Source organism: Accipiter gentilis, chromosome 6 (genome assembly GCF_929443795.1).
Source record: "Accipiter gentilis chromosome 6, bAccGen1.1, whole genome shotgun sequence".
NCBI classification, from domain to species: domain Eukaryota; kingdom Metazoa; phylum Chordata; class Aves; order Accipitriformes; family Accipitridae; genus Astur; species Astur gentilis.
Genome location: NC_064885.1, coordinates 15,732,038 through 15,750,670, shown reverse-complemented (window position 1 = coordinate 15,750,670; position 18,633 = coordinate 15,732,038). Strand labels below are relative to the sequence as shown.

Here is an 18,633-nt window from a genome sequence, read left to right as displayed (position 1 = left end):
ACATAGCTGGCGGGACTGATTAGAAATGCATGGCACAGAGGGAAGGGGGTCGGAAGAACCACGCTGGGCTTGCACCTGATGCCAACTGCATGCTTGCCCAGGGCCAAACGTCTTGCTTTCTCCAGGGGTGCTGCAGCAAGATGCCCAAGACCCCTGTGGTTTGCTGCCTGGGAGGTCTCGGGTGGCTGCAGGGCTGGAGATGCTGCCTTTTGAGCACCCTTGCGCTATGGCCCCAGGGCAGGCAAAGAGTTGAAGGAGGGTTTGAGACTATTCTGCAAGTGTTTGAGCTTTGGAAATAAAACTCCTGGGAGAAGCATGTTTGGGCACTGAGGATAAGCATACCCTGATAGCCCCTAAGAGTGGACCCAGCAGCTCCTCTGGGACAGGGCTGAGCCAAAGCTGTGCTACAGGCTCCAGGACCCTGGGGTCCCCTTGCTGGCCTGGGGTGTCCCTGCCCTGGTTTCCTGTCATCGTCCTCAGGGTGGGCAGATTTTTGCTCCTACATCCTATTACTGACAGCAGATGGGGTCGCAGCCATGGCACAGGCTCCCGCAGTGCTGGGTCCTGGCTCCCCCAGAGAAGCTGTTACAGAAAAAGATAGCAAGCAGAGCTGGAGACCATCATTGAGCCTTGGTTTGTCCCTGCTGGGGAGAGCTCTGCTGTCTTTGCCCTGCCATGGGAGACATCCTTGGAGCAAGCAGTCCCAGGGAGAAGGAACACTGAGGATTTCTAAGCCCCTAATTAAAAAGTGTAATTGGTTTAAATACTAGAATTCCCTCACCGGCTTGCTGCTCTGTCTCCATGTAAGCTGCTGAGATGCCGCTCTTCCCACTGCTAATGCGGGAGCTTGTCCCATGGGGCGAACCACTGCAGGCTTGGGAGATTCAGGATGCTCCACATGCCCAGGAGGTTTTCCCCCTCCCTAGGGCCGTCGATCCTACCGCTTTCCATTGATTTTCCCTCCCTCCCTGCTTCCTCGGCAGCACCCTCCACTGTCCCCATCATGCACCAGGTGAGTGCCACGATGAGGAGCATCACACTCTCCTGGCCTCAGCCCGAGCAGCCCAACGGCATCATCCTGGACTATGAGATCCGCTACTACGAGAAGGTCAGCCGTATCTGCACGCCTGATGTCAGCAGCACCGTGGGCTCCAGGCCGGCAGCGGTAAGCTTGGGTAAAAACCTTGCGACGGAGGGTGGGATGGGGGTATGTGAAGCTTCATACGGCACTGCCAGGAGGCTGCTCAGGTCCTGAGCTTGCTGGGAGAGGGAGAACATCAGCAAACTTTGAGTCAGGCTCTTTGTTGGGAGGGTCCGGGTGGTGGGACAGGCTGTGGGACAGGTGCCTGGTCGCCTGTGCTGGCTCTGGAGGGTGGGAGCAATGTGCAACCAGAGGAAGGGGAGCGATGTTGTGGCTACAAATTCTAATTCCTCCCCTGAGGCAGCATTTTCTCCAGCACATCAGTGCCCGTTGCTGCCTTGGGTCTGGTATCTGCTAGGGTAAGCAGGGACCCGGAGCATGGGCACAGTGTCAGGAGGAAAGGACAGGGACGGTGAGGACCAGCAAAGGTTATCAGGGTTGTCCCTCTCCCACGTCATTGTCTCCTGCTGGGTCCTTTGACTGGCAGCCATCCTTCCCCACAGGGGACACACTCTCGACCCTTGCAGTGAACCGTGCCGAGCCCAAGCTGTTCCATCCCTCCTGCATCTTGCCAGCTTTAATGAATTCCTCTAATGTGAAAAATTAGATGATCTCACCAGCAGGCCCTTTACAGTAAATCACTGCAGTGTTGCAAAAAATGAGATTTGAGATGCATGAGGTTTCCACCAAGGGTTGGCAGAAGAACTCCTGCCAGCAGAGCAGGGACCATAGGGGCTGGGGCTCTCAGTAGAGGCAAGGTGCCGTTGAACCTGTTTGAGTGGGGTCTCATAGGGCATGTTATGGTGTTTCCATAACTGCATGACACTTCTGAAATGTGCAGGGACATCAGTGGTTCAAAGAGGAGGGATTTGCTGCACATGAGTGTTTTTGCTCTGGATGCTCTTACTGTTTCCCCCTGCTGCTCCATGCTCTTTGCTACGGTGGGACCAGGGGGGCTGCCTGGGAGGTACATGCTGTGGGGACCTTCCCAGCTCCTTGGAGGCCAGACAGAGCTCATGGGTCCTCTTCCTGTGGGATCTTCCATGTCAGGGGATGAGGGCAACCAGGGGTGTCCGAGCCACCTTGCCCAGGCTCCAGCACTTGTCCTCCTGGAGCAGAACCAGGGCCACCGCTTTATGCCCCTGCAGATAAACCTCTTCCCTGCCATCAATGGGGATGGGTGGGCTGCAGGGCAGATCATCCCCCTTGCTGTCCCCTGTGCCCGTCCCTGCTGACCATCTCTCTTGACCATGCCTGCAGGACCACAATGAGTACAACTCCTCCATGGCCCGCAGCCAGACCAACACGGCCAGGATCGAGGGGCTGCGACCCGGCATGGTGTATGTGGTACAGGTGCGAGCCCGCACCGTGGCTGGCTACGGCAAGTACAGTGGGAAAATGTGCTTCCAGACGCTGACGGATGGTGAGTCCAGGATGGGGAGTCAGGGAGGCGAAGGGGGTGGTGACAGCTTCGAGTGACAGCTTCAGGCTCTAATTGGATTAAACGAATATATCTCCACAAACCTTTCTCCCAGAGGGCAGTGTGGCAAAAGCCAGGTGATTTACAGCAGTGTCTTATTAATCGCCAGCTGGAGGAGTAATCTGCTTTAAATCTCTTAGCTCTGTTTTCTCCCCTGCTATTTAAGCTGTGGTTTTGTCTTACCAGCCTCTGACCGTGGTGGTAGAGCCCCCCTGCCATCGGCTGTGAGTCTGGCACGGCAGGGTGGGGAGGAGTGGGGGGGTGTGGGTCCCTGGAGGAAGAACTTCTGGGATGCTCTCCAGGGATGTTCTCCTGGGATGGTCAGAGCTGCATCTGAGCTATCAGGGCAAAGCAGGAAGGGTCACACTCATCACTGAAAGCTGATTTCCCACCCTGAGGTGGTGTGTCAAAGGGGCCAGCTCATGACCTTCATGGCTTCTTCTGGCCTCCTTGACAGAGTTGTGCTGTCGTTCTTCTGGCCCCGGCCTTTCCCTGCGCTCACAAACACCAGATCCCTTTAGAGAATAACTCATGGGAGGGTTTTTCATTAATCCCAGTTTTGGGACAAATCCAGAAGTTGGTGAATGAAGCAAGGCTCCTTTTGTGGTCCTCCTACCCCTTCAGACACTGGGGGAGCTGAAGTCGCTGCAAGGACCCCCTTTCTTGCCTCTGCCAGCACAATTTCTGCTCTGGTTACGTGACACCCATGGGTCCCAGCCCCACTGGCTGTCTTTCCTAAAACTTCCCTTCTCTCCTAAATCTCGGCCTCCCTGCGCTTGCACTCGTGTTGAATACCAGCCAGGGCAGGAAGAGGAAAACCATGCGGGGTGACCAAGGGAAGGAAATGGTAATAAACCCCCCCAATGCCTCGAATATTCAGAATTAGAGAAGTGAGAAGAAAAATCCTGCCTCAAATAAGCAATTAATTGAAATTTAATAAGAATGGATAGTGTAGATTATTAAATAATAATTGATTGTTAGATGAGAATTTCTCAGGATTTAAGCAGCGTGCAAGATAAATCTAGTTGCGAGTAATTAACAGCAGAGTAGAAAAATAGAGATAAAAGGGTGCTAAATGCTTTCTTTTTGAGTGAATTTTGTTTTAACCCTTGCTTGTGGCTGCTGGCCCAGCCTGGCAGACCATACTGATGACAGTTGGAGAGGGGGGTGTTTCTGGGGGGCTGCAGAAGCCCCCAGGAGTGTCGGGTCTCCTGGATACTGCCCACTGTGGGTACCCACACTGCTAAAGGGGCAAGGCAGGAGAAGGGGAAAATGGGGGAAGACACATGGATGTTGCAAGTGGCTTTCTTGGGATTTCTCCAGGCCTGTCCAGTCCTCACTGTGCCACCTCGGCTTTCACCCCAGCCTGCTGCTGAAGGATGCAGGGGGTGGCCAAGGGGACACAAGGGGGTTTGAGGGATGCTCAGTGTGGAAGGGGTGCTGTGGTTGCTGTGGCTCTGCAAAAGGAGTTGGCTCATGCCACCTGTGGAGATTTAAAAACCTACAAGCAGATCTGCAGTGAAGGTGCTCGGGTTTGGGGCGCCTCTCTCAAGGTTAACTGTTGGATGGTGGACTCTCTGGTATCTAATATTGGTGAACTTCTGATGCAGCCTTCCCCAGTTGGCTTGGTGATTAATAGGGTCTCTTCTCTCCTTCCTTTCCTGGAGTGTGTAGGAACTTTGTGATACCGTGTGTTAAATTTCATCGAAACAACCAACAGGTTTTAATTTATTGAAGGAAGAGAAACCCCAGAGATATGGACAAAGCCACCTTTTAAACCTCTTCTCTTTGGGAAACTAGGCCCACACACTGTTGATTTGACTTGATTCCCAGGATCTTCTCTTCTATATTTTTAACCCAAAACACGTGAGCCGAGCATGACAATAATTTCTTGTGCAACGCAGCACTGGCTCATCACCTGCCTGGATCCCCCTCGTCCCACCACCCTCGCATGGGAGCGGCACTCGTGGAGTCAGAGAGGGTGTTACGGGACCCCTTCCCAGGAGGCTGCTCTTACTCCAAGAGCATGCAAGGGAGAATTCACCCCATCCTTCTTCTCTTGCAGATGACTACAAGTCAGAGCTGAGAGAGCAGCTGCCTTTGATCGCGGGGTCCGCAGCGGCTGGGGTTGTCTTCATCGTCTCGCTGGTGGCCATTTCTATTGTCTGCAGCAGGTGGGTCCCTGTGGGATGCTGTGTCCCTGGAAGGTTGAGGTGGTGAGACATAGGTGTGAGAGATTTGGGTTAGGAGGGGAGGGATTGGGGACTCCCGTAGCTGGAGAGAGCGCCGAGCTGCCACCGCTTGCCAAGTATTGCTGGCAGGGGAGTGATTTGGGGCCATCACCAGCCACTGGTTCCTCAGGCCTGGCTGTTTTCTCCCCTATTCTCCCAGGAAGCGCGCCTACAGCAAGGAGGCGGTGTACAGCGATAAATTACAGCACTACAGCACCGGGCGAGGTGAGTGGGGAAAAGTGGGCAGGGAAAATACTCCTAAACCTGCACCCAGTGTGTGCGCCACTCTTCCACCTTCAGCTGTGCATGCTGGGGGGATGAAAGCTCCATGGGGCAGATGGAGAGGACTGTAGGGTGGGAGTAGAGATGTCCACAGCTGAGTGTCAGGGTGTCAGTGGGGGTTTTGCAGTGCTGCATCATTGTGGGTGGGAAAAGAGGAGCAACAGGCAGGATTTGAGGGATGGGGATAGATTTAGGGGGACGAGGCAGGGGGCATACAGTGGGACAGGAGATGACGAGAGGATGCTATGAAGACTTCCAAAGGAGGAAGGAAAGGAGAGAGACAGTGTGTGGAGGGGGGATGAGCTCCTGATCTCCTGCCACAGGCTCTGCCCTGGCCAGGGTCAGTGCTAGGCTGCTTTTACTGCTAAAGGGACTCTGGATTTTGGGAGTGTGGCCCATGGCTGGGGAGTGGGGGCTGGTGGCCGGCATTGCTGCTGCCCTGGCCATGTGGCTGATGCTCGCCCTGCACCCTGCTCTGGGAAGGATGTGCGGCCAGTGACTGGGAAGGTTTAACTGGCTTTGGGCTGATGATCCTCTTGGCAATCGACTAGGAGAGCCTGAGGTTGAAGGGCCTTTTCCTAAGACACCTTTACAGTTGGTGGAGCTGCGCACCAGAATATATTTGAGGTGTCTGTTGTGTATAACATGTGCTCTGGTGCTCCTCCAGCTCCTAGTAAAGCACCCAACAGGCTATTGGGATTGCTGGAAATAGTAAAGCAGCAAAGCAGCAGCTCCAAGGGGTGAGGCCTTGCCACCCGGTGCCCCTGGGCTCTGTACCCCATCCCTATGGGATGTAAATCCCATTTACACTCTCGTAGAGATGCTTCCCAGGTGCATTTTGGTGCCTTGTCAAAGAAACCATTCCTGGGTCCTGAGCACCTGCTTGGGGAAAAGGGATGGCAGCGGGATGTAGGGCTGGGTGAAAGATGGCCGAGGAAGAGGGGAACAGGATGGGCGAGTGGAGAGGACGGATGGAGATGGAGCGATCAGCCTGGCAGAGAAAACAGGAGGGCTGACAGCGAAGGAAAGGGTTTGGAGGCAGCCAGGAGAGTCCAGCCAAGCCGACAACAGCACACTAAATCTCTTTTGACCTTCTCAGCTTCATACCGAACCCTCCAAATGTGATGGCAGAGCTGTGGGGGACTGTAAACCTCCCAGCAAATGAGAAACTGTTTTCCAAACACTACCGGGTGATACTTAAATACGATGGACTTGTGCCTTTCCTCCCTCTTTTCTTTGTGTTTCTGTACTGTGGGTAGCGGGGAAGATGTATTTGATGCCTGATGGCTAAACTTGTGTTGGGCTGCAGGTAGGCTTTTTTTTTCCTATTTTCTCTCTGTTTTGAAACAGTCCCCATCCCATGTGCAGCCCTAGCTGTCCCCAAGCACCCCAAAACCCAGGGTGCTCAAACCAGGTAGGAAAGCAGTGAAGCGGGTGCCAGGGCTCTTGGACGTGCAGCAAAACCCTTTCAAGGTTAGCGAGCCTCCAGGCGCTTGGTTATTGCAGATGCTGGAGCAAAACAGGTGGGAAATTTGTGGTGAGCAACTAATGGAGTAACGAGTGCATCCGCCGGAACAAATCACCTGTGTGTTTAGCGGCACGACAATTACAGCCTCCCTGGCGGGGCTCTGCCGTCCCTCCCAGGAGCCACCCAGGGACTGCTGGCTGCCTGCTGCTGGCAAGGACTGCCCGGGGTGGGTTTTGGGGTGTGATGGGGTCTCTCAGGTTGTAATTTTTCATGCTTTATCTCTGCTGCTGCTTCGCCAGGAGCTTTGAGATAGCGGAAACAGAGAAAGCGTCCTGTTGAAGCAGCGGCGATTCAGCAGGCAAGGGTTTTTCTCTGATATTGATTCCCAAGGAAAAATGATGTTGGAAGGAATCTAACACTGGAGTCTGGGTCATGGTGCAGAGCGCTTCAACTTTCGAAGAGTGATAAAAAATTTGCCATCATCTGCAGTAGTGATAAATGGCCTAATCCAGTTTCTAGGAGTATCGGGGCGATTTTAAGAGCACAAAGCTCTCTTTGCAGGCAGGCTCAGCACGGGTTGCCTTTGATGTTGCACTCCGGTACCTGGCATTTTGCCCAGCTTTTGCCAGCATGGTGATGATTAGCCAGTGGCTGAGGTTTGCAGAAATGAGTGATGGGTTTAGGTGCCCTAATCCCGCTCATTCAGATGGGATAAAGATTAGGGGTGAGCTGAACCTGGTGTTTAGTGAGCCTATGGGCAGACCCTGGGGCACATCAGAGGGTGTTTGAAAACGAGCCCAAGTTGACAGTGGGCAGGAAGCTTCGGCATTATTGTCTCCTTTATTTCTTCAATATTTTGATCAGTGAGTCAGCCTCGGTTACGATCCTGTAAATCCCTTTGTAATCCTGGCTGGAGCATCAGCTGCTCTTGTAAAAAAATTTATGGGGCAGTTAAAGTGTATGAGACACAGCCGTAAAGGGATTTATGAACTGGGAGATGCACAGATGGCTTCATCGCAGCCTTCCCTGCCCGCCTCCGAGGCGCAGAGCTTTTGCCCCAAATGCCCCTTTTGGGGACGAGGATGCTCCTGCCTGGTCCCTCCTGAGTCCTGGGTGCCCTGCAAGCAGTTCTCCCTCAGTGGTTGTTTTGCTCCAGCAGTGCCCTCCTGTGAGGCTTTCACGTCTCCTCCCGAATTACTTGCTGGCTAACTTGCAAACCAACCAGGAGCCAATTTAGATTCCCAGCGTGGAGCTGCGCAGAGGCAATGCTGCGGTCTGTGCATTTGTCTGCACATCGGCTCTAGAAAGGCTCTGGGAAGTGCCAGCGCAATGGGACTGTGGCCCTTGGCGAGGTCCTTAACAGTGTAATCAAATGCTATTAATCACTCTAAAGGAGAGGTACCTCGGGGAGGAGGACCGGGCAGTGATGTCCCTCCTGGTCTCCTCCAGAGATGACCTTGAGGGACTGCTATGCGATCCCAAGTCCCCTTTTTGGGTGAGAAATGGCATGGGAGGCTGAACCCCCACAGGGGACAACAGCTTGTTCTGGGTTCCCTTTGGGGACTGCGGTATAACACCGGTGCCCTGCTGAGCCCAGGGATGGCAGTGGGCACACTCTGCCCCTCAGCCGTGCCCCCCGGCAGCTCTGCAAGCCGCAGGGCATCCAAACACATTGTCTGCCAACCCCATTTGGGGAATTTGTGGGCCTGTTTTGGTTTCTTCCCCCATTTGAAAAGGGCAAGAGCCCACTTGCTGCATCTCCCTGCAGCATGGCCAGATCTGCTGCCATGCATTGCCTCTGTGCCCTCCACTTGTCACGGAGGCTGGCCAAGCCTTATTTGATGGCTCCATACAGGTTGTTGATTATAATTGCTGCATTCTGTCAGTTTAGTAGCCGCCACAAAGCTATCAGAGGCCTTTTTGGGTAAATAAATATTTCTTCACTAATGCATGGAGCCTCATAAAGCCCTCACCGTAAAGCCAGCTAATTGTAGTTCATGTCTGTAACTGCTCCCCATCACCAGGCAGGAGGAAGAGGAAGGATAACAGTGGAGGAGCGGAGGGCAGTGAGTGAGAGGAGGGGATGCAGAGGAGGGTCAGATGGAGCGGGGGGACCAAAGAGGACGATAAGGGTCTATGGAGGTAGCGCAGGTGAGCACAGCGATAGCAGCCATCTTAACGGACGTATGGAGGGCATGAGAACATGGGGGTCTCCAGTTCTTGGCCATGGCACAACTGGTCTTGGTTTCTCTCCCTTTTGCTGTTGCTTGCATATTTCCTGCAACAAGGGTCTCCAGGGATGAAGATCTACATCGACCCCTTTACTTATGAGGACCCCAACGAGGCAGTCCGAGAGTTTGCCAAGGAGATCGATGTATCCTTTGTGAAGATTGAAGAAGTCATTGGAGCAGGTGGGTCTCGTGGTCCCCTGCCACCCATCCTTCCCTGCCCTCTCTGCTGCTCCTGCATGGCCAGACGCAGTTTTCACCCAGAACAATTTTCTGGGGGTGCACATCTGGTTATTCACTGGGAAACCCTCATGGAAGCCTTGAAACATCAGGCTTTCCTGGGTTTGTGATGGGTTAGGGTGGACATGAGGTTGGCTTCTGCTCTCAGAGGTCCTCTGAGGTGGGAAAGACTCCATGAGCATAATCACTGGGCCACTTGGGATTTCCTACTTGGCTTTTCCACTAGATAACAAGAAAAAGCCAGATCTCGCTCTAGTCTGTGCCATATTCCCATACATATGTATACATACACATGCGTGCATGTATCTGTATGTCATCTGTGCTGCTTTTATTGCCATTTTTAAATAACAGTGTTGTACTCATAGAAGAGAAAGTGAGAAGCTGGGGGGAAGCTGCAAAGAAGAAATGAGCTAGTTTGGTCAGGATCAAGTTCAGCAATGTATCAGCCACCCTTTGCTGCTCATCAAGGCAAAGTGGCTGCAAACCTGGCTTAAATGTAATCCCTCCACAGGCAAATTTTGCCTTGGCCACGGAAAAGCTCTCCTGCTGAAAATGAGAGGACACTTTTTCTGTATTTTACATCAGAGGACAGCAGTGAAAACAGCCCAATTATTTTCTGTTCCAAGATAAGTGATGTGCAAAAAGGCAACTGAGATTACCAATGCCGACACCTTATATTTGAGGTAGTCCTTAAATGTTGATGCTCTTGCTCTGCAAATCCTTCTTGCGGGGGTTTGCAAGAGTGGCCCCAGCCTCTTGCTTCTGTTGGTGCTAGGCTCTGTCACCTTGGAGAAAGTTGCAAGCCCAAACATGTCTTCAGCAGCACCAGACATTGCCCCTTTTAAAGAGGACAGGCGAGTAGGATTTATAGAGAGCATCGTTGAAGGGTGAACTGGCTGACATTTCTCAGCCAGTTGGTTTGGAGACCAAGCAGCTCAAGGTACCATTACTCTTTGCAGTGTTTTATGTGGAGGAGGAGGTGGTAGTGGATGCTCTTGCACTTGCAGGGGAGTTTGGAGAAGTGTATAAAGGACGCCTGAAGTTGCCTGGCAAGCGGGAGATCTATGTGGCCATCAAAACGCTCAAAGCTGGCTACTCCGAGAAGCAGCGCCGGGATTTCCTGAGTGAGGCCAGCATCATGGGGCAGTTTGACCACCCCAACATCATTCGGCTAGAAGGGGTGGTGACCAAAAGCCGACCAGTCATGATCATCACCGAATTCATGGAGAATGGGGCCCTGGACTCATTCCTGCGGGTAAAGCGAGGTGGGGCCGTGCGGGCTGTTGTTCACCTGTGGGATTCAGGAATGAGATGTTGGCATCCTGTCCTGTAAATCCCAGCCTGTTTCCTTAGCTTGGGAGCTAGTTGCAGTGTGCCAAACACATGTATTTTGGTGCTGGCGTACCTCTGCTTTAATCAGGCAGGGCAGGGCAGGGCAGCTGGATAGTTCTCTGAGGAGGTACAGCATCCTCCCAAGGTTGGGGCTGAGTGGCTGTGGTCCCACAGTGGGGTCTGCGTGCTCACCCCAGTGCCTGCTCTTTCTGATCACAGCAAAACGATGGGCAGTTCACAGTGATCCAGCTGGTGGGGATGCTCAGAGGAATTGCTGCCGGGATGAAGTACCTTGCAGAGATGAATTATGTGCACCGAGATCTGGCTGCCAGGAACATCCTGGTCAACAGCAACCTGGTGTGCAAAGTGTCCGACTTCGGCCTCTCACGCTACTTGCAGGATGATACATCTGACCCCACCTACACCAGCTCCTTGGTACGTACCTCTTGCAAGATTTGGTCTTGCCTAGCATCCCCAGTGCCTGCCCTGCACCCGCTACTAGCTGGACCTGGGAGAATGGTGCTGGATGTACACCCCAGAGCTTCTACCATGGATGGGAGCATCCCAGCAGGGTTCCCACCACGTAGGCTCGTGGCCCAGAGACCCTGGCTGTGGCTCCCACTCATCATTCTCTTTTCCCTCCTTTCTTTTCCTCCCTTTTATGAGTTTTCTGCCTCCCTCCTCCCCCAAGCACCTTTGTGCTCTCAGCAGTTTCCAGATAAGCCTCTTCCCTCTCCTCCATGGAGGGAAGGTGCATGAAGGAGTCCCTGGAGTGATGGGAAGGGGAGGCAGAGAGATCACAGCATCTCCCCATGGCACAGCGATGGTGTTTTAACTCCCCTTCCGCCAGCGTTCCAGGTCTGGTCTGCCTTTCTCTGCTGGAGACTTGTTCCAGGCATTAATTAAAGAGACAAGCCTAATGGGAGCTCCACTGTTCCCCAGCCACCCTTCTTGTCCTTAATTAATTCATTCATAGGTAGTGGCAGCCCTGCTTTCCCCTTGCTCCCCGCCACCCCGGAGAACCCCCAGCTCCTCACCATGGCAGTTCTCCTGCCAGCAAGCTTGTGAGACCCTTGGTGTGCTGGTAAGGATGATCAGAGGAGAAGGGGATGAGCAACCTGTTGGCCTCATCTAATCAATTAATTAAAAGAGCATGCGCTGGGTGGAAGTACAAGGCTGCACTGACTCCTGCAGAAGCAGTTTCTTGGGCTGCCGAGCTGTGCCCAGGCGCTGGGGCTGGCTCCAGCCTCCAAAATGGATAACCCATGGACATGCCTTTGAGGCTGACTTTGTGTTTTGGCCCAGCTGCAGCCCCTCGCTCTTCCTCCCCTGTTTGTGATAACGTTTCACCCGTGCCCCATCATGGACCTGCTCTGCTCCGCTCCCTGCACACACCCGTCCTGCAGGCAGCAGCCTTTGAGCAGACACCCATCATTTATTTTTTGTTCAAATACCCCAGCAGTAGCTGCTGGGATGAGGCATGAAATAGCCTTTCCCCACCTTTGGAGATAAAAGGGATTATCTCATCTGTGTTTTTATTTAATTTAGGCCATAATAGATCTCCCCGGCAGCTGGGAAGTGATGCTGTGCCTGCGATTACATCACTCTGCCTCCCACAGCAGGTTTTTAGCTCTGGGGAAAAGGCAGGAAAAACAACCTAGCAGTTAATTTCTCCATTTGTAGTTATTCAAATCAAATTTTTTGCCATTCATCCTTCAAGAGCAGCTGACGCTTCATTGGAAAGACTACAGAAAACAATTGCGCTAAACGATTTACAATGCAATTCTGCCCCGAGTAAATACTGTGCATGTCTGTGGTTTTCCTTCATCCCTTGGGTTTTTTTGCTGTTATTTCAGCAGTGCTTGCCCAGGTAGCAGTCCCTCTGTACGTGCTGTCCCCCCACAGCATCCCTGCCTGCTCGGCATGGCCTCCAGCCCTTCCTTGTCCTGGCAGGACCTGGGACCTGCCCTGGCTTGATGGGGTGGCTTGAGACACTGAGCCTGATTTTGAGCTTTTAGGAGAAATGAGGAGTGCTCTGCCAAAGGCACTTTCCTATTCCAATGCTTTCCAAGTCTCCTATGGGGCTTAAACTTGCTTTGCTTTTCGCCTCCCAATCCAAAAGCGGGGCTGGAAGGACCTTCCAGCAGTTGTGGGAGCCCAGTTGGTGCCATAGAGGATGCTCTTAGGTTAGACAGTTTTTCCATTGAAGGCCAGGGGATGGGGATGCCTGTGGCTCCTTACCTGAGATGAGCACTAGCGCAGTTCTGCGTAGTCCTCGTCACCTGATGTCTCCCTGGGAAGGGGGACCTGGGGACAGGCCACCGATGTGCTGGGTCCTGCAGGGCAGCTGGAGTGGGGAGGTGTCACTCAGGGGTGACACCTGAGTGGGATAAACCCTTGGATAAACCTTTTTGTTTTGTTTAGCTAAGTCCTTTTGTGCAGGTACAAGGTAAATTCATGGAGGTGTTTTCGGCTCCTGCCTCCTCGTCCCATGGCGTACCACCTGCCCACTCCTCAGCGGGGTCCCCGGGGACCAGTGGCTGGGGTTGTGCGGGACGGCTCTGAACCTGGCTCATGGGTGTCCGGGCTCCTCCCTTTCTCCACAGGGGGGGAAGATCCCCGTCAGGTGGACAGCGCCGGAGGCCATCGCCTACCGCAAGTTCACCTCGGCCAGCGACGTCTGGAGCTACGGCATCGTCATGTGGGAGGTGATGTCGTTTGGGGAGAGGCCCTACTGGGACATGTCTAACCAAGATGTAAGCACTGCGGTTCATCCACACAGCTCTGGGGAGTCTGGGGGGGGCTCATTCCCAAAGGAAAGCCCTGCCTGAACGGCTATCTGCTCCTTGCCGTGGCCTCGGCAGTGCTTGGTTTTGGAGATGAAACAGGCTGGCGAGAGAGAGGATGATGCAAGGAGGGAAATTGGGAAGAAAAGCCGGTGGGCTGGTAATTGGACTTCAGCAAGCTGCAGGGCCTTTGAAAATGTTCAGAGGGTTTACAAGCAGGGAAGGAGCTTTGGTAGTTGGACTGCTGTACTCTGATGCGATCTGCCGAGATAATGAGTGGCAGCTCTCTGCCGGGAGGAACTGCAGCGCGCGGAGCATCAGAGCGGAGATTAACCTCCGAGAGCCCCAGCTCCATCGGAGCCAGGAGCGTCTCCTCCTGCTCCCTTTGCTGATGATCAAATGGGCTGGCAGCTGCCTTCCCAGCCTGCGGCAGCACTGCCTTTAGCACCTCTGCCCGCACATGCAGCTTGGCTCGGCTCAGAGTGGCAGGGATGGCTCACCCTCTGCTGTGGCTGCGGTTTTACCTATCTGAGACCTCCTTGTCTTCACATGCTGCTTTCTCCCCTGCTGCCCTGCAGGTCATCAATGCCATCGAGCAGGATTACCGGCTCCCGCCACCCATGGACTGTCCTGCCGCGCTGCACCAGCTGATGCTGGACTGCTGGCAGAAGGACCGCAACACCCGCCCGCGCTTCACTGAGATAGTCAACACCCTCGACAAAATGATCCGCAACCCGGCAAGCCTCAAAACTGTGGCTACCATCACCGCTGTGTGAGTCTCCCGGCGTGCAGGGAATGCTCTCATGTCAGCATCCCAAGCCAAAGGCTCCCTGAGTGTCTCATGCTGCTGGGGGAAAGGAGAGGAATTCATAAATTGTTTGCCAGAAGGGGGGGAGGAGGGGTTGTCTTCGCTCTGCCTGACAGTCAGACAAAGAACATGTAGTTTTCAGTCAAGCAACAGTAATAATTCTTTGCTATTGATTCTTTATGGCCTGTGACCATATGGGTGCAGTGTCTGCTCTGCCAGTGCCTCCTCCCCGCGGCTCCCGTAACTAGATTACAATGTGCAGGGTTGCAAAACGCTGCTTGGCAGAGCAGTATTCCCATGGGACAGTCCTTCCTCATGGCCTTCCTTGTCTCAGGCATGTGCCGGGAGCAGGGCAGTACTGGGGGGAGCACAAGGGCACAGGGGGTGAATTGGGGAGCATGTCTGTGCACCAGCTGGGCTTGTCCCCAGCAGTATGTCCTGTTGCAGGCCTTCTCAGCCCCTCCTCGACCGCTCCATCCCCGACTTCACTGCCTTTACCTCAGTAGACGACTGGCTGAGTGCCGTGAAGATGAGCCAGTATCGGGACAGCTTCCTGACTGCTGGCTTCACCTCCCTGCAGCTTGTTGCCCAGATGACGTCCGAGTGAGTTGGGTGTCGCACCAGGGCTGCCCGAAAGCTGGGTGCTGCCCGGGGTGGGTTGCGGTTGCAGGGAGGTGGGAAGGTCAGTTCAAGGCACCTGCAAAGGAAGGGTGTGAGCATCCATCACACCGGTCAACAGAAGCACCCTGAGTCTGGAGGTGGCGGCGTTCACTATCTGGGGGTCAGTGTGGGGGTGTCTCCCTGCTCTCGGTCCCACCTCATCCCCAGTGATGCTTATGGGGCTGCGCTTGGGCTCTGTGCCTGTTTTTCTGCTGACAGGCATGGACCTGCTGAGCTTACATCCCTCACCTCACTTAGACACAGCAAAACAGATACACCAACCCTCAGCTGCCTATTGATATTCCTCCATCTGTCTATCTTCCAGAGACCTCCTGAGAATAGGGGTGACTTTGGCTGGGCACCAGAAGAAGATTCTGAACAGCGTCCAGTCCATGCGAGTACAGATGAGTCAGTCTCCGACCTCGATGGCATGACGTCCCTTGTTCAACAGGGAGGGGACGGGGAGGGCACGCAGCGGAAGGGCAGAGGTGGGAGGGGAGAAACTGACGGGCGCCGTGGAGCACCGTTTGGAGGGGTGCCGCCGCTGCCTGGGGACTGTGACTGCAGACGAAGGGTGTTCCTAGGACTCATCTCTAACTGGTGACTTCCGTTCCTCACCAACAGAAGCACACTTACCAATGTCATGGGGAACAGCATATAAATACATATAAATATGTACAAATCATATATTTAAAAAACAAAACAAAAAAACAAACACAAAAAACAATGAAGACAAACCAATGTTCGTTGGGGAAGCAAACCCAAACCCTAGAGACCAGACTCCAATCCCACCACCAGTGAGCAGTGGTCGAAACTGAGAAGGAGGAAGGGGCTGTTGGGGAAGGGAGAGGCACGAGATGGAGTATCCCATCCAGAGAAACCACCTTCCTTTTCTTTTCTTCTTTTGCCCTCCCTCCCTGCCCCAGCCCTCCCTGCTTACCCCGCTTCCCTCTCTGCTCATGGACCAGGGTGGAAGTGTCCTCAGACGTCTCTGCAGCTCCCTGCTGTCCTACCCAGGCGCCGCTCTGGCAACTACCAAAGGACTTCGCTGACCACTGCATGGGGGATCCGACTCAATCCAGTTAATGTCTTCATATTGAAGAAGAGATGTACCTTCAATAGAAAACCTTGGGTTTTTTTTTTCTCTTTTGCTTGCATTTTTTTTGCAAAAAGGAAAAAAAAGGATTAAAAAAAAAAAAAAACCATCCTGGAAAATGGAAAGAGGTGTTCCCGTGTGTGTGTGCGCTCGTGCGCGTGTGTACGTTGTCAACCTACCGTGGACTCACTGCTTATCCGTAACCGAAGATCACCGCTGACCCTGTGGCCAGTGGCCGGCCAGTTCCCAGCACAGCGGGGGCCGGGGGTTGTGCCCGCAGCCCCCGGGAGTGGGAGGTAGCAGGGAAGCGCCCAACAGCAAAGCAAGCACTCAGCATCCTGCAAGTGGGGAGGAGGATGCCAAGGGCCAGCTGGCACAGTGGGAATGGGATGGGACCGGAGGAGCCGCTGTGTGATTGTGACTGGGTCAGTGACTGCTGGAGAAGGAGAGCTGCTCTGGGAAACAGACTGCTAAGGCCTCCAGAGCCTCGGCAATGCACAGAAGATGGCTATGGAGGACTTTTTTTCCCATTCTTGCAGACCTAAGGATTTTGTTATTGAATTACAGACTTAGGTTTCATGGCTTCAGAGGTAGGTCCATTTGTCTCATGTACCTCTCTGTCCATCCGTCCATCCTCCTCTCTGTTTTTCAGCTCACTTCCTTAAAGCCTCTCCCAGTGAATGTTTCCCTGTGTTTAATTTGATTTTTTTTTTTTTTTGTTCCACTGTTAGTCTCCTTTGCAAATTGATCTAGTTAAAATTACTAGACGCATGTCAGTGTTTACACAGAATATTGTAAGACTGGGCAATCTAATGTCCCTCTGTGGATCGCGCCGAGAGTTTATAAAATGAATGAACTCTTAATAAGGCTTTTACTTAGACGGTTGTGTGTGAGTTGTGATGATCCATCACTGCGCTCTTGCAGACACTGTGCTGGCAGCAAGCAGCACCCATGGGGCAGGGGAAGCGGCGGCACGGGCGGGCTGCCCAGCTGTGCCTTGAGGGCTGCCGGTCCCTGCTGTAATTTGGTGGTGTGGTGGCTCATATGTATATGAGAAACCCACGGTCCTCCTCACACATCCGTCCCTGCTGTGGGGATGCCCTGCATCTGTCCATGTTGTGAGGATGTCCCACATCCTCCTGCGCCACGGTGATGCCCCACATCCAGCTGTGCCATGGGGATGCCTTGTGTCTGTGCCGTGGGGGTGCCTGCATCTGTCTGTGCTATGGGGATGCTCCGTGTTCATCAGTGCCATGAGGATCCCTCATGTCCACCTGTGTTATGGGTTTTCCCCTTGTCCGTCCTTGCCATGGGGATGCCCCACATCCATCTGCACATGGGATTGCTCCATGTCCATCTGCACCATCAGATTGCCCAATGTTCATCTGTGCCATGGAGATGCCTCGCCAGATTTGCTTGCTGCCACTGAACACAAGGGGATAAGCCCTTCCTCTGCCTGCTGCCAGCACCTGTCCACACGTCCTGGGTGTGAGCATTATACCCCATGTTGGAGGCATTGGGGTGCTCTCTGGCTGGGGGGACCCCCCCTGTGTCCTGTGGGGAACACGTGCTTGGTTCGGGAGAATAGCAGCTGACACCACCAGCAGATGAAGGACCCTGGTGATGGGGTGCTCTTTACACCTCCGATTTTATTTCTTTAATCGTCTAAGGAAGATGACCTGCTGCTCTGCTGAAGAACAGGAACTAACAAGATGCAGGAATGAGCTTGTTTCAAATCACTGAACTCCCCCCAGAGAAAGAGGCAGAGAAAAACACCCCTTGTTTACAACAGCAGGGACTGCTTCTCGTCCTGTCTGATAGACGATCGCTAATACCTCTCGGGATACTCGCAGCCCAAATCTGTATTCCAGGATGTTGTCACACCGAATACAACATGCAGATGGAGTGGGCGCCGTGCATACTAATACACCACCTCACCACATTGATATTCGCCGGTGGTGAAGGATCCTTTGTGTTTTTTTTTTTATGATTTCTCTTTTATTAGAAGGAAGCTAAAGGCATTTAAAAAAACGAATGACAGCGACACAGGCTAAATATCAAAACTCCACCTTTACGACTCCTTTTTATTGAAAAAAATAACATAAAATTCAGAAGATTTCTGTCAGACCATTTTGTTTCTTTAGAGCTCACTCTTCCAAGAAAAATAAGTTTTCCAAACTGCAAAGCCTTTCTGTCCAGGAGTGACAGCATTATACCTGCCTGACCATGACAGTAGGGTTGTGTGTCTTTGGACTGGCCCTTCTTTTCCTCCATCAGATGCCGAGGAGGAGGCTCTCACCGGGGTAGGAGGTGCAGGGCACCATCAAAGAGGTGCTAAGTCAAGGCTTGCTGTCAACATTCACTTCCCTGCGTCAACAGGAGACTGCCAGGTGCTTGGCCGTAGCTGTGTGACTGAACTGTCCAGGTCACTTAGGAAGTCTCCTCCATCAGCAACGTCATGGAGAAGCGTTTGAGATGCTTTGGCTTTGCCTTGTGCGGGGATGGGGTGGGGGCTGCAGGCAGCGGTGGGACCTGGGGCAGGAGGCTCTGCCTTACAGCTACTGCTATGTCTTTGTGGACCGAGGAGTGATGCAGATCTGGGTCCGTTGGATGCTTTGCCAACGTGGAGGAGCTCTGGCAAATGTGGGCAAAGAACCGGGGGGGTGGGGAAGAGGAGAAAGAAAACGACTAAGTGTGGTCTAAAAATGAAAGCTCCCATTTCACGTCGCCTTCTGATCTGTGCTGTGGTTGGCATTGGAGTCCCATTCTTTGATCCCAAAGGGGAAGGGTTGGCTTAATTATTTCCCCCCCTGCAAAGTTTTGGTTTGCACAGAATAAAAGGAAGGAGGTGGCATTTCTGATCAAAGCGAACCAGCTCCAC

General features: G+C 53.3%; 1 protein-coding gene across 1 annotated transcript in view; it reads left to right on the top strand.

Moving 5' to 3' along the window:
• EPHB1 (EPH receptor B1) overlaps window positions 1–15,121 on the top strand; it is a 75,062-nt gene extending 59,941 nt beyond the window's left edge. Inside the window, exons 6-16 of the mRNA XM_049802658.1 lie at window positions 984–1,165; window positions 2,402–2,564; window positions 4,687–4,795; window positions 5,013–5,077; window positions 8,891–9,013; window positions 10,078–10,325; window positions 10,622–10,837; window positions 13,009–13,158; window positions 13,767–13,960; window positions 14,444–14,599; window positions 14,982–15,121. Coding sequence (XP_049658615.1) covers window positions 984–1,165; window positions 2,402–2,564; window positions 4,687–4,795; window positions 5,013–5,077; window positions 8,891–9,013; window positions 10,078–10,325; window positions 10,622–10,837; window positions 13,009–13,158; window positions 13,767–13,960; window positions 14,444–14,599; window positions 14,982–15,090 — 1,715 coding nt within the window. The 3' untranslated portion in view covers window positions 15,091–15,121. The remainder of the gene's footprint in view (window positions 1–983; window positions 1,166–2,401; window positions 2,565–4,686; window positions 4,796–5,012; window positions 5,078–8,890; window positions 9,014–10,077; window positions 10,326–10,621; window positions 10,838–13,008; window positions 13,159–13,766; window positions 13,961–14,443; window positions 14,600–14,981) is intronic.
• The last annotated feature ends 3,512 nt before the right edge of the window (window positions 15,122–18,633 follow it).